Below are 26157 nucleotides of genomic sequence, written 5' to 3'. Positions count from 1 at the left end.
GCATTTCCACAGTTATACCTTCATTGAATTTCTTTCCATCACCCCTTGTGTTTAGTCGTTCCTATCTTCACCTCTTTGTATTGCTTCAAGAACTCTCTGAAGGGCAGGTTTTGTGGACATGAATTCTTTCAGCCTATTTATGTCATGGAAGATTTTTCTTTCCCCTTCAACTATGATAGACATTTTGACTGGGTAATGTAATCAGTGTTGGCATCTGTGGTCATTTAGAACTGGGAATACTTTGGTCCAATCTCTTCTGGCTTTCATAGTTTGCACTGAAAAGTCACTTGTAATTCTAATGGGTTTTCCTTTATTCGTGGCTTGTTTTTCTTTTGTAGCTTTCAGTATTCTCTCTTTGTTCTGAACGTTTAGTGTTTTTACTATGATGTGCCGTGGAGAATTTCTTTTCTGGTTCTGTCTATTTGGTGTTCTATATGCTTCTTATATTTGTATGGGCATGTTTTTTTTTTAATTTTGAGAAATTTTCTTGTACAATCCTGTTGAAGATCTGTTCCACACCATTATCTTGAGATTCTTCTCCTTCCTGTATGCCTGTGATTCGTAAGTTTGGTTTTTTTATGGCATCGCACAATTCTTGCATATTCCGTTCTTGTGTTTTCTTAAATGTTTCATAATCGTTGCTCGTGTGTTCTAATTTGTCCACTTTATCTTCCAGTCTTGATATTCTGTTTCCATTTCATTCATCCTATTGGTGAGGCTTTCTCCTGTTGTTTCTAACTGGCTTCCCGAGTGTTTCACTTTCTTCCTCATTTCAGCCTGAGTATTCTTCAATATTTCTAACTCTTTTCTGAATTCATTCAGAAGTTTATCCCTATCTTCCTTCAGTTCTTTGATTTCTTTGTGTGTTCTTTAAATTCACTGAATTCTTTTATCATGTTTATAATTATTCTTTTGAGATATGTGTCCTGTTTTATCTCTAAGGAGTTCTCATTGTACTCCTCTAGAGGAGTATTGGTACTTGACGGGGATGTATTATTTTGTTTTTTCATATTATTATTTTTTTCTCTGTGACTTTGACATGTGAATTTCCCTCATAGTTTCTGATTCTTCTGTGAGACTCAAGCCTTCCTTTGTTGAGTTAGATCTGCTTCTTTTTGTAAACTTTATGTGCCTTGTGGTTTACTTGTTAGGCATGAGAAGCTAGTCTAGGTTTCAGGTTCTTTCTTTTGATTTTATATTGGAGTGGCCTAATTGCTTTTGCCTTCAGGAGGTCCCCTAGAGGCCCAAGTGAGATTGAGGCTCAGATGCTCTCAGGTTTTCTCCTGAGGTCTGGGTCCCTCCAGGAAAGATGCTACCCTCAGGAATTTGAGGGCTGGGCTGGCCTGGGAGAAGGGCCCAGGATAGATGCTGGTCTCATGAAGCTGGTGAGGGTGGGACCAGGCCCAGAGGGTTCCTGGAGGCTGCAGGGAGGAACTGGGTTGGTGCAGATGCAAAGGATCAGGAAGCAGTGGTGGCTCTGGGCTGAGAGGTTAGCCCTGGTGTCTGGGGTGTCAAGACAAGAAATGGGCCTGTACCCAGGCTAGGAAGAGAGATGTGGTGGGGGAGCTAGGAGGGTGAAAGAGGTTGGGGGAGTCAAGGTGCAATGAGCACACTGGACTTACCCTGGGAAGGTGCTGGGACCAGGACACTGGAGGCTGTGAGCCCAGGGAAGTGAAGGGCTTTTGATACTATTATGTAAAGCAATATTATATGGTATGTAAAGGTTACATGATATGATAAACACCAAAGTCAGGGAACTGTGTATCTGGTGGGGTGAATATGGGGAGGAACCAAGACTGGGGAGTTCTCTCAAGGGACTTCAGCCTCATTTTGATGTTTAATTTCTTTTACTTTAAAAAAATTTTTTACCTTTAATTGTGTCCGTGTGCCTGTGTGCGTGTGTGCGTGTGTGCATGTGTGTATGTGTGTGTGTATGCCCACAGAGGAAAGAAGAGGGTGTTTAGCCCCTGGATCTGGAGTTACAGGCAGTTGTGAGCTGCCTTTTGTGGGTGCTGGGAGCTGAGGTTCAGTCCTCTTTAAGAGCAGCTAGTACTCTTAACTGCTTAGCCATCTCTCTAGTCCCTAATGTTTAATTTCTTAAGCTGGATAATGGGTATACAGAGGATCCTTTAATTGTTTATGCTTAAAAGCTTACATAATGAAAAAATAAAGGGATACAAAAAATAAACTAAGTAAACATTGACCAAAAGAAAGCTGATATGAGCCTGCTGTGGTGGTGCATGCCTTTAGTCCCAGCACTTGGGAGGCAGAGGCAGGCGGATCTCTGTGAGTTTAAGGCCAGCCTGGTCTACATAGTGAGTTCCAGGACAGCTGGGGCTACAGGGAGACCCTGTCTCAAAAAGAAACCTGATACGATAATAATATCAGATCAAACAGAAGGTGAGGTGAAGTGTTGGGAAGGACAAGGAGGGATGAAAGGAAGACGACGCAGTAATCACAAACTTGCATGGCCTAGTAAAGTGGCCTCAAAATAACACATTGAACAAAGCCTGACAGAATTAATGGGGAAAATGAAACATGACTGCTTCATGACAGGGTTACAATGTATCTCTATTAAACTGAAAAGTGAAGATGACAGAAGATAAGAAAGACATAAAAGAGTTCACAGAATAAACACAAGCCAAACCAACAGACAGCAAGTAAGATAATCATTTGGGGCATATATAACATTCAGAGAAATTCACCTTTGTCAGATAACTTTACAAATATAGAATAATTGCTGTTTCATTGAACAAAGCCTGACAGAATTAACGGGGAAAATGAAACATCACTGCTTCATGACAGGTTTACAATGTATCTCTATTAAACTGAAAGGTGAAGATGACAGAAGATAAGAAAGACATAAAAGAGTTCACAGAATAAACACAAGCCAAACCAACAGACAGCGAGTAAGATAATCATTTTGGGGCATATATAACATTCAGAGAAATTCACCTTTTGTCAGATAACTTTACAAATATAGAATAATTGCTCTTTTATTGAGGCGTTCTTTGTTTAAATAATCAGACACCAACAATAAAAAGTCATTTAAGATCTTTTATATATTTGTGAGGGGGAGAATTGGGATAAAAAATAATAATAGTGAATGTTTTAAAATACTTAAATCTGAAAAATAGTATAAAACCTAATGAAATAAAGGTGAAGCAATAATTAGAGAAAATTTGTAATCTTAGATGCAATTATCAAAATGAAAAATAAACAACTACCATAGTGACAGCAATAATTACAGAAAAGAGATTTGTTTTTGAAATTCTCATTTTATGGCAGCTTTATGCCAATAAAATTTTAAATTTAGGTGAGACAGATTTTTACAGGAAAGAAAGCTTGCATTTTAAGTTGGCTTAGGAAAAAAGGAAAAAACCCTGGATTCTCCATAACCATTAGTGGAATTGAATCAAATGTCTTCCTGCCTTTCTACTCCCTTTCCTGAACCGATTGGCTATAAGATGGGTTTTACATAGTCTTCAAAGAACAGATGCTAGTTAGCTGAAGCAAGCCATTTCAGAGAAAGAAAAAAGTTTCCAGGAGGCTAATATAATCTTGACACCATGTCCACAGGGACAATGCAAATCAAACAGAACACAGGTTAAGGAGGGAGCCCTGAGGGCAGAACTCTGGGAATCTTGCCTGTCTCTGTGGGTCCTCAGCTGCTGAGTTGGGCCTTAGAGCAGATACTCAGCATGTGGATGGTAAATGTCCAATAATAGCTAAGAGAACTTCAAAGGGAGTTATCTGCCTTAAGTCTCAAGATTTCTTAGGTGGCTCTAATGATGGTGGCATGGCCTATGTAAAGATAAAATGTCAAAAAGTAGAATACAGTGCTTAGGAATATGCCCAGCATGGGTAGGAGTTGATTATATAAGAAATATAGTGTTGTGATCAGTTGGAATATTGAAAATGGAAGTCTGGAAAATGAGCTCCCATATGGAGAAAAAACTAGATAGCCACCCCCATAATGCACAATATTCCAGATGGATTCGAAACCTGAATGTGAAGAAGCATACTTTAAAATGATCAAAGAAATATCTGACCAGAACAAGGGATGGAATGGCAAGGCAGCAAGAATGCTCTGATCCTTAGACTGGAGCTGTCAAAGGGTAGGAAGATGGTAAGGGTGATGTGACGATGGGAGGAACAAGCATCTTATGTGAATAGAAACATCTACTTATCTCAAAGATGTAGCCTGTTAACCAACAATTTCAGTTCTAGACGGACTTTTGACATATGTATAGGAGAGAACAAAACCTTTAATACCTCAGGAAGAAAGTAAGTTAATGAATGGAAGGAAAACTGCAATAATGTATATGAATAAGTAGATTTATGTGATTAAAATGGTAGCTTCCAAAGTTGTAGCAGTGAATGAAAGTGGAAATTGAGGGTAATGGTACGCCATCTTTCTGTGTGTGCCTAGCATACATGCTGATTGTGTTTGCAATCATGTATTAGTGTTGTGGAATCACAGACACAGTCTGTACCGGATCCATGTTTGGAGTTGCCACTAGGGGTGGTCATAAGCAGTGGGACCAATGCAAATGGCCCAGCATGTTATGTGTTTCCATTTTGGGTGGTGAACAAATGATTGTTATTCTCTCCTTTGGGTACTTAAGAAAAAATGAAAATAGAAATGAGTTTGCTGATGGGGTAAGGATTGCATTTAGTCAGTCTGTGAGGGTAGACCTATCTAGATAAAGGTGACAGGAGCCTGGAGAGTCAAAGGTCCAGCTTCTATCATGGGTCTGTGAGCAGCTGATTCCCTTCTCTAACCCTTGCTTCCTCAGTGAAACCCTGGTGTGGTCAGAGCTGGTTTCCCCTCCTATGCCAGTATCTTCTGTTGCCTAGACTTTTGGAACCTAATAATTTAAAGATATGCACAGGGACACATTGCCCATTTATGTATATGTGCCCTGATTCAATCCTGTGTTCGTGTATGTGCACATGTGTGCATATGCACTATGTACACTTGATTGTGGTGCAGATCCACCTTAGGGTAATTTTTCCTTCTGCAGATCCTGACAGGAGAGGACTGGAATGCAGTGACGTATCATGGGATCGAATCCCAAGGTGGAGTCAGCAAAGGCATGTTCTTCTCCTTTTACTTCATTGTCCTGACATTGTTTGGAAACTGTATCCTTCTTGAGGCTGGGTGTAGTGCTCAGTGTGCTTTTCCTGTGGCCACCTCACGTTCCCTCCAGAAGGGCTGGAGTATGCAAACTGTGCCTTCTCAGAATGTGGGTGCTGAGCATCCCCAGGATGCCAGAGCACTGAGTCTGGAGACACTATATGGGGAAGGGGTGTCTAGATGTGGGGGTGGACCATGTGGTCAGCAGGAGCTCAGGAAACATTCTGAACAGCCTTGGAGTCCTTGTAGGAAGGTGTGGATATAGAATGGCAGAAGGCTTTCTCCCTTATTAGGTTTTATTGAGTAAGTTTTGGCACTGAGCTTTAAGAAGACCTCTCCTACTATAAATAGAGAGTTGCAGAGCATGGCCCTGACCTTTATCAGAGGCAGGTCTGCCTGGCTGGGGAAAGTGATGCTGTCCATCCTCTGGACCAGGGTAGACCCAGGAGCAGGTAGGCAGCATCCTAGGGACACCATAGGAAGAGGACTGGGACTAAGGAGAATGTAGAATCCGCTGACTTATTTTTCATATCAGGCTGAGGGCCAGGAGAACCAGGTGTGAATGTGATCTGAATGCATCTGAGGCAGGAAAAATAGCCCCAGGATGGTTTAGGGTTTGTGTTGTCTGTAGAACTCAGTTGGGTATCAGATGTCTGAGGGTATAAAGCTGAGGTGCCAGCATTAGCCAGCAGGGCTGGGTTGGGGTCTGGGAATGTGTATTCTAACAGATTCCTAAGCAGAGCCTACTGTTGCTGGTTTAGGAACCCTGCTTTGAGAATGTGGTAGAAAGTTCTAGAGCCCAGAAATAAGTTGTAAGAATTGTTGCACACCCACCTCTGCAAAGGTGGGTCCTTTACAGCCCAGGGTTGGTGTTCCATCTTCCCCATGAGGCTGACTGAGGCCTTGGGAGAGAGTGGGTCCAGTGTGGAGGAAGCTAAGTGCAGCTCTGGTTTCAGGGAAGGGTACTATATAGTGTTGGCCTATACTGGGACAGTGACTCATCACAGCAATAAAACCCTGACACTGAGTCCAGGCATGGAAGCCATCAGGTCTCTCCCTTCCTGTTCAGTTAGGGTGGTTTCTGATATACTTATATATCCCTCTATCTGAAGGATATATAAGAGTACATTCCAAGAGTACAGCCTTTAGTCCTGCTCTGGACATGGAAAGTCCTCTGGGTGTGAGGAAGGATCCACGAGATGCATAGTGCTTGGGGTATCCTGCTTGGTGTCAGCCTAGTCTTGATGTTCTGTCCCATGGATACTCTTGGAACTCTGAGCAGGCTTGCCTGTGATAATGGCTGGAGCCATGGGCCTCAGCAAGGGATACTTAGCCAGCCAGAGAAGGCCCTGACTTGAGTGGGTTTTGATTGGCACAGGCCAAGACAATAGGAAGAATGGCATTGCCTGGCAAAGATGAGTCCCCAGACCTAGAGTGAAAGGGGCTGAAATTCAGTGAGCACAGGGCCCTAGTGGGCCCTGATGGGATATCTGACAGGGTCTGCAACACTTTTGGTTGTCAGGACTAAGGACGTCAAATGGAATCAAGTGGACAGGGGCTAGGGATTGGTATCAGTGCCAAGGCAATGATTTCTGAATTGTGAGATGACTTAGAAGGGTAAGTCTATATTGGGGATTGGCAATAATAGTCATGTCATAACAAGGAATAGTCTTTTTCTTTGTGGGAAGAGGCTTATGGGAAGGATTCCTTTAGAAGGGGCCACAAAGTGATTAGGGCAGTAACAGAGTAACCTGGTCTTGGTGAGATTCAGGGAGGAGGCTCATGCTGCACTGGGAACTGGGTCTCTCACCTATATGACTGTGGCTTCCTTGTTCCTAAAGGGGTGGTGGCAGCACCTTGCCACAGGTTTCCTGGAGTTAGTTCAGGGTGGAATGCAAGTGCTGGATATTCAGACCTTATGTGTACTAGTGTGACTCAGGAAAGCACACTGAGGAAGGATGCCTAGGAATTCATGTAGGAACAGGAAGTAAGGGAACAGGCAAGATGGGGAAGTGTTATGAACCTAGCCTAGCTGGGGCCAGGAACTGGCTGGTCATACGTGAATTCGTATGTTGGCTTAAATAGGTTTTACTCATAGGCCCCAGAAGGTGGTGGGTCCTAGCTGAAGCCTATGAAAGCAGAAGGTGTTTGTTTAAAGACTGCTCATGCTGACCAGAACAGGAGAGTTGGAGATAGAGACAGGCACATGGTGTGCCCACTATAGGAGGCAAAGGCAAATTGACCAAACACAACCTCTGATCTTTGGGACTACAGCATCAGCCCCAAAGATACTGTGTAAAAAGAGGCCTATGTGTGTGTTAGAGGAGGTTGAGCCTTGAGAGACTAGAGGTATAATTCAGCTGATGAGAACAGTGTCCAGGAAACAGAGACCTTGTAAGTCTGGGGACAACAGGGCCCTGAGGGGCCTGGTGCCAAGGAATGGAGATTGGAGACTTGGGACCTTGGGAGATGGGGATTTCTGTCTTTTATGGGCAACCACAGTGGGATGATATGGGGCGCTGTGGGGCAGAGAGCTCCCTTCCTTAGCTGGAACCAACCAGACATACTGCTGAATGTCTTCCTAGCCATTGCTGTGGACAACTTTGCCAATGCCCAGGAGCTGACAAAGGTATGTAGGGATACCACCTGAAGCCTGGGTGCTGGGAGATCTAGGGGTCATCTTGATGAAACTGTAGAGTCATGAGGAAGGTCACCTCCTGGATCAGGGTCCATGTGATTGACCCCTCTTCAAGGGAGTCTCCTTAAGGTCCTGAATAAAGAGACATGAGACTGGGTGCAAGGTGCATGGAATTACAGCCACAGAAGCAAGGAGTGACATGACCAGGAGGCAGATACGTGTGGGCAGGCTTCCACACATGTGGGAAGCCAGAGAAGCCATGGCTTAGGAAGAAAGGATGAACAGTAAGATGGGGAGTGGTGGTACTGAGGGTAGGAGGTACAGAATGGACAGAGCTACCTCTGCCACAGGAGTGCAGGGCCCTGAGATACACTGATCTGAGCAGGTGTGTGATAATGGGAGAAGTGTGTCCAGACCAGAAGATATATGAGGTGAACCCTAGGAAATGCCCAGCTTTGAAAACCTGGAAAGGGCAGTGAGGGGCCACCTGCAGTGCTGCCCTCTGATGTTGGACTTGGCTGGAGTCTGGAAGAAGAGCGGTGGTTTTGTCTCAGCACATCTGTGCCACAGCAGGACAGCTCCTTCTCCATGCAGTACCCAGCAGGGACTGTTAATATTCATTTCTCATGCACAAGCCCAGTGGGAAACATGATCATCTCTCTCTCTTTCTTTGATTTCCCTCTAGATGACATAGCCCCCTATCTGGTAACCCTCAGTACTGTGTCCTGGACACTTTGTACCTGGGCTGTCTGCTGTCAGCCTTAGGCTGGTATTTTGACTCAAATTTGCTGCAGCATTATAGGGTGCTATCATGTACATTGCAAATACTCCATGTGCATGGTTTATGCATTAGGCATGTCCCTGCCTCTGTGGGGGATGCTATGTGATCTCTGATGTTCGAGTTGGTGCCTGTGTAAGTCTCTCATCTGATCTTAACAATCCACTGCTTTCCCCACTCTGGAGTTGAGGAAGGCAAGTTCAGAGTGCCTTCAAGAGGGCATAGCCTGTGCTGTGTGCTGGCTGCAAGTTTCTATTTAGCCATCCTCTTCCTACATGTACCCCTTGGCCATTGCTGTTGGGGGCCAAACTCCTTCCTTGTTCTGACTCCCAAGGACTCCTGGCTCCTGAGGGCTCACAAATACTACCTGCTTGCTTGTTACTGATTCACTGGGCCAGTGTTGAGTATTGCCGTCCAGGAGCTGTCCAGTCCCTGGCTGGGCTGCATAGGCTAGGGAACCCATGTATTCCCAGAGCTGTCCTTGGTGTCAGTGCCTCTGGGACCATGTGAATTTGGGGTACTAACAGCATTATTGACATGAGTGCCAACTGTTCCTACACAGGAGTGAACTTGAGTCTGTTGCTCCCCCCCCCCCACCTTCAAGTTCTTCAGTGGATAATAAAAGGCTGAGGAGGCAAAAGGCTCCTTCTTTGGAATTGGGACTAATGGAGGCCTCTCTGTCTGGCCATGGGTGTTCCCTGGATTAGCCAGGAGACCTTAAAAGAAGGACTTGGTAGCTTTTTATTGCTGTGACAAAATAGCTAGAGAAACAGTATAAAGATAGAAAAAGTTATTTTACCTCATGATTTCAGAAGTTAAATTCCATAATTAACTGGCTGGCTCTATTGTTTCTAGAACTGTAATGAGGTCAAACATCATGGCAGAGGACTGTGGCAGAGCAGAGCTGCTCACTTACTAGTATCCAGGAAGCAGAGACAGACAGGAAGGGGTCAGGCCATGATGGATATGGCACCCAGTGACATGCCTCCAGTGACATACCTTCCAGCAAGGACCCATTTCCTAAATAGGGACCAAATGTTCAATAGATGAGCCTGTAGGGCACATTTCACACTTCCACAAATGTATTATAGAATTGATTATTTTTCCATGAAGTATGAATGAATTCAAACTAAATTATTTGTAGACTGTTCATGGGATTTAACGCACACCTTGCCCCAGTGGACTATAAACCAGGACTGGTCCCTCCCTTTGAAGTGAACCTAGTTGGGAGTACTGTATGGAGGAGAAGAGCTGTCTTTTTCCTGGTCCTGAAGCTTGAGGGTCTGCTTTATGTCAAATTTTTGTTCAGCAACTCAGGATTTAGTTTTTGTCATTTCTGTGTTCCTCAAAGCAAATTCAAGACATTTTGGGGAATGCTAGCTCCCAGGGGAGCTAGGTGGGCCTGGGCTTAGAGGTTGTAAGAGGTGTGATCTTAGCTTTCTTTTTTGGACTGTGGATTCAGAAGAGGAGCTCTGGAACACAGCTTATTTGTTTTGCTTAGTGATAGGAGGTCGAGGCTAAAGGGTCTCTTCAGCTGTCTGTTCCTCTTCCTGGACAGGTATCTTCACGCACATAGGTCCTATCCGAAGCGGAGCTTCACAGCCACACCTGAGGGGAAGTAGACAGACAGGATCTACTGGGTTCAGGCAGAGAACTTCAAAAGTGGCCTTGCTGTCACTCCTGGCCCTGTGGAGGAGGCCAAATTTGTTCAAGTGGTCCAGGTGCTCCTGGAAAGACAGAGTGATGGAAAGAGGCACAGATCTGCTGTGACAAGCCTGAGGTGCATTGCACAGGCAGAAATGTCCTTGTAGTGGCTTTGTACTGATCTGGGGCTCAGAAATAAGGTCTGGATATAAGCATAGATATGAGTCCACCAGTTCATGAGCACATTGGAGATGACACTATCTAGAAGATGCTGATTCAGGAACCTTCAGCCACAGTCTTTGACCCTCATGCTGGATTAGGACCTGGATATTCAATCCATGGTGCTGAGGGCAGGAGAAGCACAGATGTCCTAGGAAGAAGAACTGATGGCCTCAGAGTGACCACAGCACTCTGAGGGGCCAGTCAGTTTTGTTATTCAAACAGGATGAAGAGGAGATGGAAGAAGCAGCCAATCAGAAGCTTGCTCTACAGAAGGCCAAAGAAGTAGCAGAAGTCAGCCCCATGTCTGCTGCCAACATCTCCATTGCTGCATAAGGCTCTTGGGAATGGAATATGGGTGGCTTTGGGCAACAGCAGAGCCCATGTTTTCTTCAGGTACCCCTGCCTTGGCCAGGTCTGGTAAAGACAGTCTTGCCCTGGTATGATGTTGAGAGGAGTAAGAGCAAAGGGCTTTCCCTTGTCTGAACATGGGCGGGGTTTAGGGGTATGATCTTCATGTTGGATGGGATGGGCTTCTGACTTTTTGGTGTGTGGGTGGTTCCAGCATTCCTTTCTAGGCAAAGCTATGGCTGGGGTCAGGAGGGCAAGGAGTTATTATGCTGATTTTAAACATAGTTTTTCAGAAATGTATTTTGTGAGGCAAGAGGTTCTGGTGGCACCTTGGCAGCTCAGCTGCTTTCAGAAATATCTCTGCTAGTGTTTAGCATGGAGGCTTCTGTGGTGAGAAGGAGGAGTTGTGTTCTGTAGGAAGATCCAGTTTCCCTACTATCTATCTGGGTCTTGTGTACAGTGCAGCTTATGTAGAGGGTTAGGGACTTGAGGGAGTTTAGTGTTTAGGAATCCAGGAAAGTTGGGCATATGACCAGGCCATGGGTGGGTCATGAGAGCAAAAGTATACCCTGCTGGCCCTGCAGCTGCACACCCACTCTGCCACATACCTTTCACAGGCTGACCACATGCCCCTGACCCTGTAACTGAATCCCTCCCTCTCTGTGGCTGCTTTGACCACTGTACCAGGCAAAGCTACGGGGCATACTGTACTGACATATGCCTGCGTATGTTGTTGGATGTGTGTATATATGAGAGTTGGTTGGTTGTGGCTGTCAGTATAGTGACTGAATGTGTGTGTGTGTGTGTGTGTGTGTGTGTGTGTGCGCGCGCACTCAAAGTGGATCTGTTGCTGTCAGGAGGTCATCAAATGGTGTTTTCAGAGGACCTATCTCCAAGTCTAGCAGAAAACATTGGCTGGGTATTGTCAGCCAGAGTAGTTACAGTTTATAGGGACCAGTCCTGGGGGCCAGGCAGGCTTAGGACATGGCATTTGTTGCTCATATGGCTGCTGGAGCTCAGTGCTCTGTCCTGTTGTTTTACCATCTGAATTTGGTCCTGAGGATGCTATGACCTGTCAGGTGTATCCCTCTTCATGCTTTTATATGAGTTCTGTAAGCTGCTGATCTGTAAGCATTTGAGAGAGTAGAAGGTGAGCATTTGGCGTGATCAGCTCCTAGCCATCATGTGTTCTTGTGATGTGGTGTTTTTTCTTTAGCACTTGTCTTTTCTGCTGTTTTTGGGTATGAGCAGCTCCTGCTGACTCAGGGCTACTTCTCCAAGAGATCTGTGAGGGAAGATATCAGCTCCTGTACTGGTTGAAGCCTAGGGAAGAGTCTAAGGTCCCTGGCACAGCCTAGACGAGTACATCAAGTCACCAAGAAAGGCAGTCCAGACATTCTTCCTCCATTGCCATTTCGCTACTTGGAGTCATTGTTGCAGATGTGAGGTATTCTCAGGCATGGGTCAGGTATACTGGTATATAAGTCAATCTAGTTTACTCAAGATCCCAGGGAGTCAGCCATACTGGATGAGACTTTTCCCTGGGTGCGGTGCTGAGTGTGAAGGCTGTTGCTTTTGATTTGTGCCAGATATGCCTAGACCTTTGTGCACGTTCTCTTGTGATTTGCTTCTGGGCTGAGGAGAATATGACTCTTAAGAATTTGTCTTGGCATTGGTGTTCACAGCCATGCCTTGGGTCAGCATGGAGGGACACTCCTGGGATGCCGTGTGGCACCTCTGATACTAATGGACCTTTAACGTGCATGGTGATTGAGGCCTTCTGCATTCTGACAGATGGTTCCAGGATCCTTAGGAGGAGATACAGGCCTGTGTAGACCTCATGGGCGCTCCCTAGACTCCTGGGAGGAGTGGGGAGCTAAACTTGAGGTTATCTTCCTGGATCTTTCGGTCATGACTCTCTCATCTTTTTTTTTTGTCTTTTTTTGAGACAGGGCCTCCCTGTAGCCCCAGCTGGCATGGAACTTGCTATCTAGACCAGGTTGGCCTTGAACTCACAGAAATCCACCTGCCTCTGCCTCCCAAGTGCTGGAACTAAAGGACACTCTCATCTTTGCTGAATACTGACTGACACATGCAAACACACATAATCTCACTCAAATTTTACATAGTCTCACATTCACAATCTCACATGCTCTTACATACATTCATTGATAACTTCGCACACTCACTTCCAGTCTCACGCTCACAATCTTAAATATCCACAGTCTAACAATCTTACCCAGACTCTCCCAGTCTTAACTCCACAATCTTACTCACAGTTGCACAATCACATAGTCTGTTACAGTCTAATGCTCATATTCATGATCTCATACAGTTACCTCCAATCTCATACTCATGCAAGGTGGCACTCTCACACTCAGCCTTATAGTAACATTTTAACATTCTTACATGTTTGTTTGCACTGGGGCTTGTGGGAAGGTGAGTTGCTCTCAAGTTACAGTGTGTCAAGATGTTGGCCTTGAGAAAGGGGCACTGGAAACCTGTCTGACCTTCACTGAGAAGCCAGGAAATGACTGTAAAGAAATTTTGGGGTTCTTTCTGTTGTTTTTGGAAAAAAAAAACTTCTACACATCACTTGGAAATGGTGTTGCATTCACATGGAAAGTGGGTCAATGATGTTGATATGCCCTGATTTTTCCCTGGAGGGGTCATAGTGGTTTGGAAGCCATGGAACTTGAGTCTAAGATTTGAGGGCTTAAGAGCAGAGTGGGGACTAGGTGCTTACGGGGAAGGCAAGATGGGGCAGGCGACAGGACCCAGAGAGCCCCACAGGTAAGGGTATTCTTGCTTTCTGTATTTACCATGTGCTTATCCAAGGCCAGGAGCCACAAGTCAGCCTGCCCAGATCTCTGGGTGCCAGGAGCTATTGGAATTGCTATAAAGGTAGCCATAGCTCTTCCCAAACCACTCCTTCTTGGGGCAGTATGGGCCAACCTGTGGTGAGGGATGGTCTCCAAGAGAACTGTGTCTCATCTTCCAGTCATCATAGGATTTGCTGTGTTCACTTTAGTCCCACTTTTCTGCATGTGTGGAATTGGTTCTCTACTTCTCTTTTGCCCTGAGGTCTTGGCCAGTGCCTGTCTGGTGGATGCACCTCCAGCTTCCTGCCAGATGTGCACTGTGACCTGCACTTGCACTAATATGGTGCCCAAGTGTCACTTGTGTCTCAGAACATCCTGGTTTTCTCACTCCTGTTTATGTTTTGTTTCTTGCATGTGCAGTTTTGTAAAGCAAACTCGAGGTACTGTATCTCGCAGCTCATCTGTCTCCAGAGTAAACTCACCGTGAGTCGCTCTGCTACGATTCTCCATCCGTGGCTTCATGATAACTACATGCACACACCTTCCCTCCACTCCTGATTGCTTTCCCCCAAAGTCATTTGCTTCATGGGTAGCTCCAGGCCAGCCTTCTATGGGAATGATGGGCATATTCCCTGTTGTCCTATTCATGGGCCCAGGTCTCTCTGAGCTTGGCCTTCCTCTCCCTCCTGGTGTCTGTCCTCTTGTCTGCTGTCTGTCTGTATGCAGTCATTCTGGTATCTTGGATATATAGACTTCTCCTGTTGGATAGGGGCACTGTGGGTTCAGGTCTTCTGTGGTTCCCATTAAGCTCCATGTATAGGGATGGCAGAGAACGTTCTTGAGACATCCTTGACTCCCCTTGCCCCTCTTACTTTTGAGGGAATGTGTCAGTTATTCTGAGGCAGCTCTTGTTCTAGCATGAGCAGAGCTGCTATAGAGCTTGTAGTACATAGGTCAGGAGAGTGATAGAAACTCCAGGTTAGGAGCCGAGAGTCTAGGAGTAGAATGGGAACCAGATGCTCATGGGGAAGGCAAGTGGGGCAGGCAGCAGGCTAACCTGGCCTTCCTAGGGGTGACTTTGGCCTGACTTGTTGTCCTCTTCCTGAGCAGCTCTTCCTGGGAGATATGTGCCTGAGTATTTTGCTCTCAGGGTTCTCTCCTCAAGGATGGGGCTAGTAAGTGAGGGTCTCCTGTTGCCCTGTATAGCCCTCCAAGCTTCCAGGAGAGGTACTGGTACTATATTCTTTTGCCAGTGGCTCCTCATGCTAGAGAAGTAACAGGTGAAGTTGGGCTCCCTGCATGGGATGGCCAGGTGTCCTCTGTGTCCTGTGTCTGCCTTGTGTGCCTCTTTGGCAATAACACAGAGTAATCTCAGTCTTCCCACCAGCACCAGACACTGCTGGTTGTTGTTGCCTTGATGCCCTAATGGGATGAGGACCCATTGAGTCCTCAATAACATTCATATTGAAGAAGTGAGATGTAGGTAGTGCATACCAGAAATGCTTTACCCTACCAGTTTCAATAAGTGATTGGCCAGCTCAGCCCAGAGGCTTCACAGAGAACCACAGTATCTTAGTTGGGAGCTTCTCACCTTCCTGGCATATAGCTGGATTGCACCTATTGGGACCAGGATACCATGGGAGTCACTCTTCTTCATGACTCCTTAGAGAATTCTGTTAAATAAGGACCCTGCCTGAGTAGAGTTGCCAGCGATATGGTAATACAGGTCAGTGAGTGGCTCACCTTTCAATCTCAGGCTTTTGAATTGGCTGTGAAGTTAGTAGAGAGGAACGGAATGAGATGCCTGTGGCAGCTACACTGGGCACAGGTCAAAGCAAGATTCTAAACAGTGACCAGGGAAGGGGTAGAATGACTCAGATATGTAGATGGAGACTAAGAAATCTATCCTGGGAGGAACCTAATGGTCTCCATGGGATTGTGGGCAGATAAAGACAGCCTGGTAATATCAGGGCCAGATCAATGGGTTGGGGGGGGTGTTCAGAAGTCTCTCAGAGTAGGTGAGTGAGTGACCTTTGCCCAACTAGTTGGTATCTTGTTCTGCCTAAGTCATGATTGTTCTGCCAACCCAATCATGTCTTTTAGCCCCATTGGCAGCTTGGCTTCTTTCTGAACCTGAAGTGGTTTCTGGGAGAGAATCATACCTGTGGCAAGGCTTGGGCTGAGCCAACTCTGCCTACACCACAGAGCTGGAGCTTCAGGCCTTTGCATGCACCCATTTCTTCACGGTCCATCTTTTCTAACAGAGAACTGTGATACTGATCCTAGCCTATGGACTCATTTGAGCAAGTCACTTCTCTGCTGATCAGAGGGCTCAGGGTCCATTTTGAGGGTACTGGACTGATTGAGAGGCCTAAGGCAGTGACCAGCCATCAGCCCTCCCAGGGCTTCTATGCCTGGTGTACATCTTCAGGCCTTCTTCCACTACATGTCTTCCAGTGTTGTACAGAGATGAACCCAGCCAGGGGCAAGGAGGCCCTGTGGGTATTTCAGAGCATCCTTGGAGCAGGTATAACATGGTTTTGATGCTTCAGTGGGGACAGATGGCAGCTGAGGTCCTGTACTAGCAGATGCCCCCTGTCATCCTGCTGGTCCCACCCGAGTTCCTAGGGGATGCACAGGTACAATGTTCTGCTGTCAGACTTCCCAGGTGCTGTTCTGTAGTGGCTCCACACAGTGGAGAAGGGACAAGATTTGCTGTCCCTCCACCTTGGACAGGCATGCTGCAGTAACTAGGTTGTTCCCTCTGGTACAATTGTACCCATACCTTAAGACAGTTGAGGTCTGATGGAGTTGTACCTTCTTCAGGCACTTCTTTCTTTCTGCCCTATATATACACAAACCTAACTTCATTAGCAACTAACCGTGGACCCTGAGCAGGTCACATGCTCTCTCTGGGCTCAGTGCCCTCACTTGTGAAATGGGCACAGAGGAAGTACCTGTCCTTGAGGTGGTTATAAGGGTTGTATGAGGTGGGCATGGAGCCCAGAGCACTGATGCCGTGGTCGTCATTGTTAGTGGTATTACAACCACTGCCAAGGTTGTCCAGAAGCTTCCAGAGGCTGAAGGATGAGGCTGTAGCCTCAGATGAGTTTTCTTCTTGGCAGATGTGGGGCTGGGATCATCTATGGTCACTTGCTTTGGTGCTTTTATTCAGTAAAGAGCCCACAATACAAAGGACTTCCTGTGCTCACCCTGCTTTGGAGGCCCATATATGATGTGGGAACAGAAGGTGCCTGGACCCATGAGGTTAGAGGGAAGACTAAGGCCCTTGGGCTGTTCAGTGAGGACTGAACTGGATCACTGCCTACCTGTGGTGCTGGAGGATTCCAAGGGTATGTCTGGCTCTGTTCCCAGTGGAGTGAGGGGCTCCCCATTGGAGCCAAGAGAGAAGAGGGCATTGGTTGCCATGGAAAGGGGTTTCCTCAGCTCCAGACCTGACTTTTGGCTCCTTGTAATTGAGCCAAATAGTGGCTTCTTAGGGCCACCTGACTACTGCAGAATGCAGCAGAGGCTCTGTTTGCTCCTGAGAGGGCCAGATGCTCTTGGCTATTGTCTGCTCTCCTGGGAGGTGCCATGGGTAAGTGCTCTGGAGAAGTGGCAGCTTGACTGGCCCCTCTTGGGTCGGCTCTCAAGGGAGGCTGCAGGGGAGCCTCCAATCACCCCTCTTCCATTTGCACGATGCCATTCCCTTCTCGTTATGACTTTCCTGGCCAGCTGCCCATCTTTCCTAAACGTCTGTTTGCCCACTCATGCTGGTGCCTAGCATTCCCACTGCCTTACACCCCTCAGATTCTGGGCCACTGTCCTCTTGCTGGAATGTCCTCCAGAGCCCCTCACCATCCTGGCACTGTCAAGTATGTCTGCCCTGAGGAACACTGGGAGGAAGGGCTGAACTCTGACTTCCTGGGTATCCTCACTCCCCCACCTGCAACACTGCCAAGGTCTTGAAGGCTTCTGTTGCCTCTCCCCCGTCCCTACCCTCATCCCTCCATTGCTGTGTGTCCATCTGCGACTTCCCTGTGAGACAGGTAGGCTGGGACAGGTGACACTCATGACCGTCTCCCCGCAGCAGGCAGCAAAACTCGGCCAAGGCGCGCTCAGTATGGGAGCAGCGGGCCAGCCAGCTACGGCTACAGAACCTGCGTGCCAGCTGCGAGGCACTGTACAGTGAGATGGACCCAGAGGAGCGGCTACGCTACGCCACTACACGCCATGTGCGGCCAGACATGAAGACGCACATGGACCAGCCACTGGTGGTGGAGCCCAGCCGCGATGGCCCGCGGGCACCCATGGGAAGCAAGGCGAGGCCTGAGGGCACAGAGGCCACTGAAGGAGCTGACCCTCCGCGCCGGCACCACCGGCACCGAGACAAGGACAGGGCCCCTGCTGGCGGCGAGCAGGACAGGACAGACTGTCCGAAGGCAGAAAGCACAGAGGCCGGGGCACGGGAGGAGCGTGTGCGCCCACGTCGCAGTCACAGCAAGGAGGCTGCAGGAACCGCGGAGGTGCCAGTGCGCAGTGAACGTGGCCGGCGCCACCACCGACGAGGTTCCCCAGAGGAGGCGGCCGACCGTGAGCCCCGGCGCCACCGCACCCATCGGCATGGGCTGGACTCGGGCAAGGAGGGTGCCCCACCTGCACTTGGACCCAAGGGTGAGCGTCGCCCGAGGCACAGAGGCCCCCGAGCCGGCCCCCGGGAGGCAGAGAGCAGTGAGGAGCCGCGTAGACACCGTGGAAGGCACAAAGTACCTCCTGCACATGAACCCATTGAGAGGGAGGCTACAGAAAAGGAGAGCGACATGACAGAAGGGGACAAGGAGACCCGGAACCACCAGCCCAAGTATGTAAGGGCCTGAGTGGGCCTGTGACGGTGGGCACGTGGGGTTAGGAGCCCATATACAAAGAACAGAGGGAGAGGGACAAGGTGACCTTACCAGGTTGCTTGCCCCTGTTGCCATTGCTTCCCATCCCCACCTCCCCAATTCTCACTCCCCTCATAGCAAGGCCCCTGGTAAAAGCCCCCGTCAACCAATAATTTAAAGGGGGGGGACATGGGGAGGGGGGACATGGACAGGACACACACGAAGGTCTTGGTGGTGGGGGAACTGGAGACATTGGGAACACATTGGTGTGGGAAGAGCAGAGTACTCAGGAGAAGAAAAAATGGAGGAGTACTATAAATCAAGGAGAGATTGCTGGGAAGGGTGCCAGCAGAGTGGCCAGACACTGGCTCTGACTCTGCAAGAGAGCTGTAGAAAGGGAAGTGGAGGCTCGGGCTAGTATCTCAGTGCTTGCCAACTGGCTAGCAACCAGACCAGACAGCTGGAGCCCATTGTTCAGCCTAGGGAAACTACTGCTCTGGACTGCTTCATTCTGTAAGCAAATCTGTTATAAATTGTGATACTAACAGTGCTTGGCTCTGTCAGAAACAAATGTGTCAACTCCATACCTCTGTTTTGGACCTAAAGACACATAAGTGTATAGGATGGTAGAGACCATGCAAAATGCTAGAGCAGCAGAGTTAGTAGTCCAAAATTTCTTTGCCTTCAATAAAGGGATAGGCGCAAGGAACTAGGTTTTGCAGACTGTATCAGATTGATGAGCATTTTGGTTTCAGGGAGCCTCACTATGATCTGGAGGCCAGTGGGATAACAAGTGTGGGTCCTCTGCACATGCTGCCCAGCACCTGTCTTCAGAAGGTGGAGGAACAACCGGAGGATGCAGACAACCAGCGTAATGTCACTCGGATGGGCAGTCAGCCCTTAGACCCCAGCACTACTGTTCATGTCCCAGTGACACTGACAGGCCCTCCTGGGGAGACCACGGTAGTTCCCAGTGAGTATCTCCCTGTATCAGTGGTAGCCCAGCAACGCCTTCCCTTCTGCTCCATAGCAGTGGCTAAGAATTGTTCACCTAGCTGGAGAGAAAGTTCTTTGTAATCAGCATCTGTTCTTTGATCTCTTTGCTTTCTAGTGCCCCAGAGGCAGCTGAAGATTAAATACCATTCTCTGTCCTCCCTCAAGTATCTTCAAGTTGCTGGCTTATGCCAGGCCCAGTGTTAAGTGCTAGGAACACAGTGGAAGCTGGCCAGTTTGCCAGAAAGGACCACAAAACATAGAATGGTCTTTATCCTTTATTGCTGCACAAAAACGGCTGAGGACTGGTAGCCACAGCTTTGGTTGGGTTCCAGAGTTGATGGGCTAAGAGGAGGATCTCATAGCTGTCATCTCTCTGCTCATGTGTTCCTACAGCTTGGCCCTAAGTGTCCCCTAGGCCTTTGTCTGAATCTGTTTCTTTTGTTGTTTACTCCTCTGTGTTTGAGAATCAAAGGGAGCATGCACTGAAGAACAGTGAACAAGCCCGCAGGTGACAGATGTGACCCTTCCATGGTGGGGAAGGAGTGTGGGCACTTCAAGGACAACCTTAGTATGTTAGATAACATTCCAAGGAGAGGGCCAGTGCTTTATGGAAGGCCAGCAAAATACTGCACTCTGAGCTCGGAGCAGGCTGTGAGCTGCATGTCCACATTTGAAGACTCAGTCACATACGCCTGTCTCTTTTGCTTGGGTACTCTCACAGGCACACTTCTGGGTAGAAAGTGAAGGGTGGTGGCTTTAGCTGCTCAGCCACCCCATTTTCTGAGCATCCTTGAAGAAAGTTGGTACTTCGCTCATTCTTGTTTCACTTGCCATCGGCACAAGAGAGTCTTGTATTCCCAGCCTCCTCCTTTATTTCTCTCTGAAGTAGCTTGAGAACGAGCCCAGGGATCCCAATGAACTTTTGTCCATAGAATTCACATGTGACCCCTTCTTACTCCCTGAACTCCACCCATGAAGACAGCTACAGACCATCTATCTGTATAGTTTTATCTTTTATTCAGAATGTCACTGAATTGTATAGTATGCAGGATTTCTGGATTGGATTTTTTTTTCACTTAGCATTATGCACTTAAGGAATTTTGTGGCTTGGAAGTTCATTTCTTAACTACAGTGAAGCTCCATTGTCTGGATATATCACACTTTACTTGTCCACCCATCTATTGAAGGATATTTCAGTTGCTTCTGGTTTTGGCAGTTACAAATAGACATTCATGTTCAGATTTTTGTGTTGATGAGCTCATGTGGGCACATACTTAAACATGACTGTGAAGTTGTATATGATAAAGTGATGTTTAGTTTTGTAAGAAATTGCCAAACTGTCTTCCAGTGGTTGTTATATTTTATATTACCAGCCAGCAGTGAATGAAATTCATTGTTTCACTTCTTTTACCAGCATTTGGTGTCACTAGTATTTTTTAGTTTAGCTGTCCTAATGAAATATGTTGAGGTGTTTTATTTTGCTTTGCAACTTCCTAATGATGTATGATAGTATCTTTTATTATATTTACTTGCTATCTGTGTGTCTTTTTTGCTGAGGTCTTTTTTTTTTTTTCCAAATGTCTAATTTCCCTTTAATTTGTAGGTTAGCACAGGGCTGCCTTGCTTTGTGGGCCCAGGCACCCTTCCCTGATGGGGCAGGCCTGCTGCAGCCCTTCTCCAACTGTGTCCTGCATTCCCTCCACACCCCAGGGGCTGGCTGGAGGTACGGGGCTGGGGGTGCCTTGCACGGCAGTTTTCAGACAAGGGGTGTTTATCTGCAGTGTACGAGGACAAACAGTAGAGACAAGAGAGACGCGCAAACATATGAGCCTGATCTTCTGGCTTGTGGATTAGAACTGTTCTGACAGCAATTCACATAGTCTCTGAGAGACAGTATCTTTGCTTGTCTGCAGAGTGAGTCAGTACATCTGGGCTTGCAGATTTGGTTCCAGGCGCAGCAGGAGCCTATCTGGGTAGTTTTGGTGTGTATGATGCCAGCACCCACAAAATTTGCAGGGTTAGGATCAACTTCTTCAAGGAGTGCAGAACCAAATCCAATAATCTTTGCTTTAGTGATTTCTGTGTCCATCGGATGCTTTGCTTTGAAGGTGTTCTGCACTTCGTGTGGCTTGCTCAGCTGCTTCCAACGTTGAAAGAAATCCTGAGAAGCCATTTCTGTGGGCTGGAAAAACTTGTTGAGTGTAATGGGCAGCTTGACAGACACGTTCTGGAAGGTGCCACCATACCTGAACTGGATGTTGAGTTGAGACAGGGTCTCCCTGTAGCCCCAGCTGGCATGGAACTCACTATATAGACCTGGCTGGACTCGAACTCACAGAGATCCACCTGCCTCTGCCTCCCAGGTGCTGGGATTAAAGGCATGCACCACCATGCCCAGCTTTTTACTGAGGTTTTTATTCAGGTCTTTTGCCCGCTTTTTAATTGGTTTATTTGTTTAATGACTAATGAGTTTCAAGATATATAGTGCACATACACACACACACACCCACACACACACACACACACACACAAACACTTTTTGAGACAGGGTCTCCCTGTAGCCCCAGCAGGCCTGGAACTCAGCATGTCGACCAGACTGGAGATCCACCTGCCTCTGCTTCTCAAGTACTTCCTTTTTATATTTTTGATAAGTATTATCAGATATATTTGACGAGTATTTTCTCCCAGTCTCTGGGTGAGCTTTTTTTAATTTTTTTTTTTAATTTAATAACCATGTGATTAGAAGAAGCATTTCATTACAGCTTTAACATATTCAGTAACACACTCCAGAGCAAGGATGCATCTCTTTCAAAGGCGGCTGTAAATTTTTAGGTTCACAGTTGAATTAATACAGTCATACAATATTGTACTCAGTATAAACCCTATAAGACATAAAATTGGATGAGGTTTTAACCTTTAAAAAAGATTTCCATTTCACTATTAAAATACACAGTTTCATACACACACACACACACACACACACACACACACACACACACTCAGTATACACACTCAGCTCATATCTCTATAGGATTAAATGACTGTATATATACAGCCATGTCAGATCCAGGAGTCCATCTGCAGCTCTACTTCCAGTGCTACCCAGCATGGAAAGAGACATTTACAGATATCATCAGCAAGGGCTCCAGCAGAAAACTCTTTTAAAAAAATTTTTATTGAACTTTTATATATTTCATACAACAGTTCTTGATCAAATTTAGATCCCCCCTCCATGATCCACACCTCTCCACTGCCCCCCACCCCACTGGACCTCATGTGTTCTGCCATACATGGTAAGTTCTATCCAGTCAAGCATTTGTACTCAGATGTCCTTCAGTGTAAATTGATGACAGGACTCAGGTTTGCTTTGCTTTGTGGGGGACCTACTGCTTCAGGGCAGAGAGTACTTGATCAATGACAGAGTCTTGGACCTTGGGACTTTTGTCATTTCAACGAGCCATTTTTTTCAAAATTCAGATGGCTTTTATACATCCCAAGGAACTAGCAGTCACGTGGGATATGGCAGTCACATACAAAGATTTAGGGTACAAAGAAACAGGACATTTAGTCTGTTAGTTGGCGCCAGAAGGATTCTTAAACTTTTACTCAAGGTTATCAATGCCCATCCCATAATTTATTGGTCACAATGTTTTCTTTCTTAGAGTTAGAAGCATGGTGAACTTTTAGCTTTTAGTTCAGAAGTAAACCTTTAACTTGGCCTAATCTCTTAGCCAGGGATAGCTGAGTTATTTGTTTAGTACAAGGAGATGAGCTAAGTGTTGTTGACCAAGACGCTTTCCCACAGAGCAGGGAGCCTGCACTTTTATGACCAGGCCACTTCCTCCTGCCAGCCTAACAGTGTTCTGCAGGACAGGGATTATCAGAGCCACTGTTTTCAGTGCCCCTCCCTTTAGCAGAGAATGCAGCCTGGACCTATAAGTTTTAGGCTCACCTCACCCTAGGGCCTGGCATCCTTGTTTCCTACACTAAAATTGTATTCTCTTTGTTTTGTTTTCCCAAGTATCTTACCAAAACTTTTGTGAGTATGTTTGTCTCTTCCTTTCCAAAATTTAGGCACGTCAATCCCTATGATTTCACTGACTGGCTCACTATTGGGTAACATTCAAGTTGGTTGGTACCCTTGCCTTGTTATACACCTGTGTGTATAATCGTGTTATAGTGTACATGAATTCCTGCTTCAGTAAATGTTTTTATCTGTCAAAAATACTGAATTTTTTGGAAGGTCTTTTCAGCATCCCTCGGGATCAGTTTCCCTTAAATTGGAGATACATAGCAATGAATTTCAGATCTAGAGCTGTCTTGGCAATAATGGGATACACCTCATTTGGTCATTATATTTATTTTTAAATGTGCCATTGGATTCTGTTTAATATTTTATATACAATTTTGGCTTGATACTTTAAGTGAGGTATGTTCTGTGACTTTCTCATATTGTGTTCAACTATCTTGAGGTTGGGATGTTGATACCACATAGTTACCTCTTGCTTAACTTCACTACTCTAATCCTGAAAATCATGTTTTAATTGTGACCATTATTTAAAAATTTTTATTTTATCTTTGTTGTACTAGGGATTGAACCCAGAGCCTTGCAAATACTAGGAAAGTACTCCATTGCTGAGCTACATCCTGCCCCTTTCTCATTAAAAATAGCAAAAAAATTATCACATTGCATACAAACTCAACCCCACAATTTCATAAAACATGATAAAAAAAAACCAGTTAAACACTAGAAAGTCACAAGCTATCATGTTAGAACATAAAAACCATATTTTTTCCTGATCACAAGTTAAAAAACTGTTAATAAGAAATTGCTTAGAATACCTCCTTTATTGACAGTTATGGCACTTTCAAAGACATCTATACATGATTCTGATAATCTACTAGTGGAATTTGAACTCTTGCCTGAGAGTTTTTCTCCACTCCGTTAAAACATTCTAGATATGTATACACTTCTACATGAACATCAGGCAAGAAAGCCAATGACATGCTTTCCTGGAGTTTTGGGTGTTAATAAAATATGGTTTTTAGTACTGGGAAGTTTTCCTTGAGTGAGAATCTATCCTGTGAGATGTGCTTATTAGTTCATAGAAAGAATTGGAATACTTTTTTTTCTGATGTTCTGGACCAGTTGTATTAGAATTATAGTACTGTGAGAATTACTTGGTCTTTAAGTATTTGGTAGAATTTTGTAGTTATCTGTGTGGTCTTTTATAAGGGTAGCTCTTTGGATATTGGTCTGTTTAGATTTTGTCTCCTGAGATGAACTTGGTGAATTAGATTTTCCATTAAAAATTATCCATTTAGTGGTTGGGGAGATGGCTCAGTCTGTAAAAAGTTTGTCACATAAGCATGAGGACATGAATTCAGATCTCAAGCACCCAGGTAAAAAGCCAGGTACATCAATGTACCTGTAATCTCAGCACTGGAGAGATAGAAATGGGAGAATCCCTGGGGCTTGCTGGCCAACTATTCTAGCCAACTTGTGAGCCCCAGGTTCAGTAAGAGACCCTCTCAAAGAAAAAATGTGGAGAGTGATTAACGAAGACACCTAGACACCTGATGTTGACCTCTGGCCTCCGTATGCTTGCCTTTACATACATGCATATAAATACATGTACACCCCCCACATGTGTCCTCCAAATCCATTTAAGCTGCAGTTTCCAACTTATTTACTTAAATTTAAACAAGGGAATGGTTTAAGTTCTTTTTCTTTAATTTCATTTTTGTTCAGTCTTTTTTCCCTTACCATTTAAAAATTGTGTGTATTTCTCTGTTTTCGCTTTTTTTCTTGATTAGTTAGTGGTTTATATAGTTTGTAATCTTTATAAAATGAAAACCAGTATTTTAATTCATTTATTAGTTCTACCATGATTTGTTTTTTTTTTTCATATCTTTATTATTTTACTCCTACTTTCTTTTGTTTTACTTTGTTGTTGTTCATTTTCTAACTTAAAAATACTTTATTTTTCTATTTTATGTTTATGAGTGCATATGTATAAGTGCACCCATGTCGTGCAATGCCTGAGGAGATTAAAAGAAGGCATTGGAACCCCTGGACCTGGAGTTAGGGATGGTTGTTAGCTGCCATGTGGTTACTGGGAATCGAACCCAGGTCCTCTGTTAGAGCAGTCTGTGCTCTTAACTGCTTACCCATCTCTCCAACCCCCCCTCCTTTTGTAACTTTTTAAATTGTGCAATTTTAGCTTATATTTGCCCTCAGCATATATTTATAGATTCCTTGGGGCTTTCTACATGAGAATAATCTGCAAGTGAAAAGTCTTGTTTTTTTCCTTTTTATTTCTTCTATCTTTAAAAAATTATTTATTTATTATTTTTATTTTATGTGTATAAGTGTATTGCCTGCATGTAGGTAAGTGAAGTGCACCCATGTCGTGAGGAGTTCAGAAGAGGGTGTCAGATCTCCTGGAACTGGAGTTAGAATGATTGTTAGCGGTCCTCTGTAAGAGCAGTCAGTGCTCTTAACTGTTGAGCCATCTCTCCAGTCCTTATTTCTCCTTTCTTTATGTCCTGGCTGTGACATTAAGTATTATGCTGAAAGCTGACATCATTTGCCTGCCTCTTGTCTGGGAGGAACCATTCATTTTTTTCACCATTTTAGTGTGTGAGCTTTAAGTGTTCTGTATTTTGTAGATGGTCCTTATCAA

The 26157-nt window shown here is 45.6% G+C and overlaps 1 protein-coding gene across 1 annotated transcript in view; it reads left to right on the top strand.

The window, feature by feature from the left end:
• Nucleotides 1–26157, top strand: part of Cacna1b (calcium voltage-gated channel subunit alpha1 B) — a gene marked incomplete in the record, with an annotated part of 220698 nt that overhangs the window by 101589 nt on the left and 92952 nt on the right. The window contains 5 exon segments of the mRNA XM_029562551.1: nucleotides 5028–5145; nucleotides 7702–7769; nucleotides 10645–10751; nucleotides 17683–18453; nucleotides 19231–19448. Coding sequence (XP_029418411.1) covers nucleotides 5028–5145; nucleotides 7702–7769; nucleotides 10645–10751; nucleotides 17683–18453; nucleotides 19231–19448 — 1282 coding nt within the window.

Source organism: Nannospalax galili, unplaced genomic scaffold, assembly GCF_000622305.1.
Source record: "Nannospalax galili isolate Female #2095 unplaced genomic scaffold, S.galili_v1.0 scaffold35, whole genome shotgun sequence".
Taxonomy (NCBI): domain Eukaryota; kingdom Metazoa; phylum Chordata; class Mammalia; order Rodentia; family Spalacidae; genus Nannospalax; species Nannospalax galili.
This window is presented reverse-complemented; position numbering and strand designations above follow the sequence as displayed.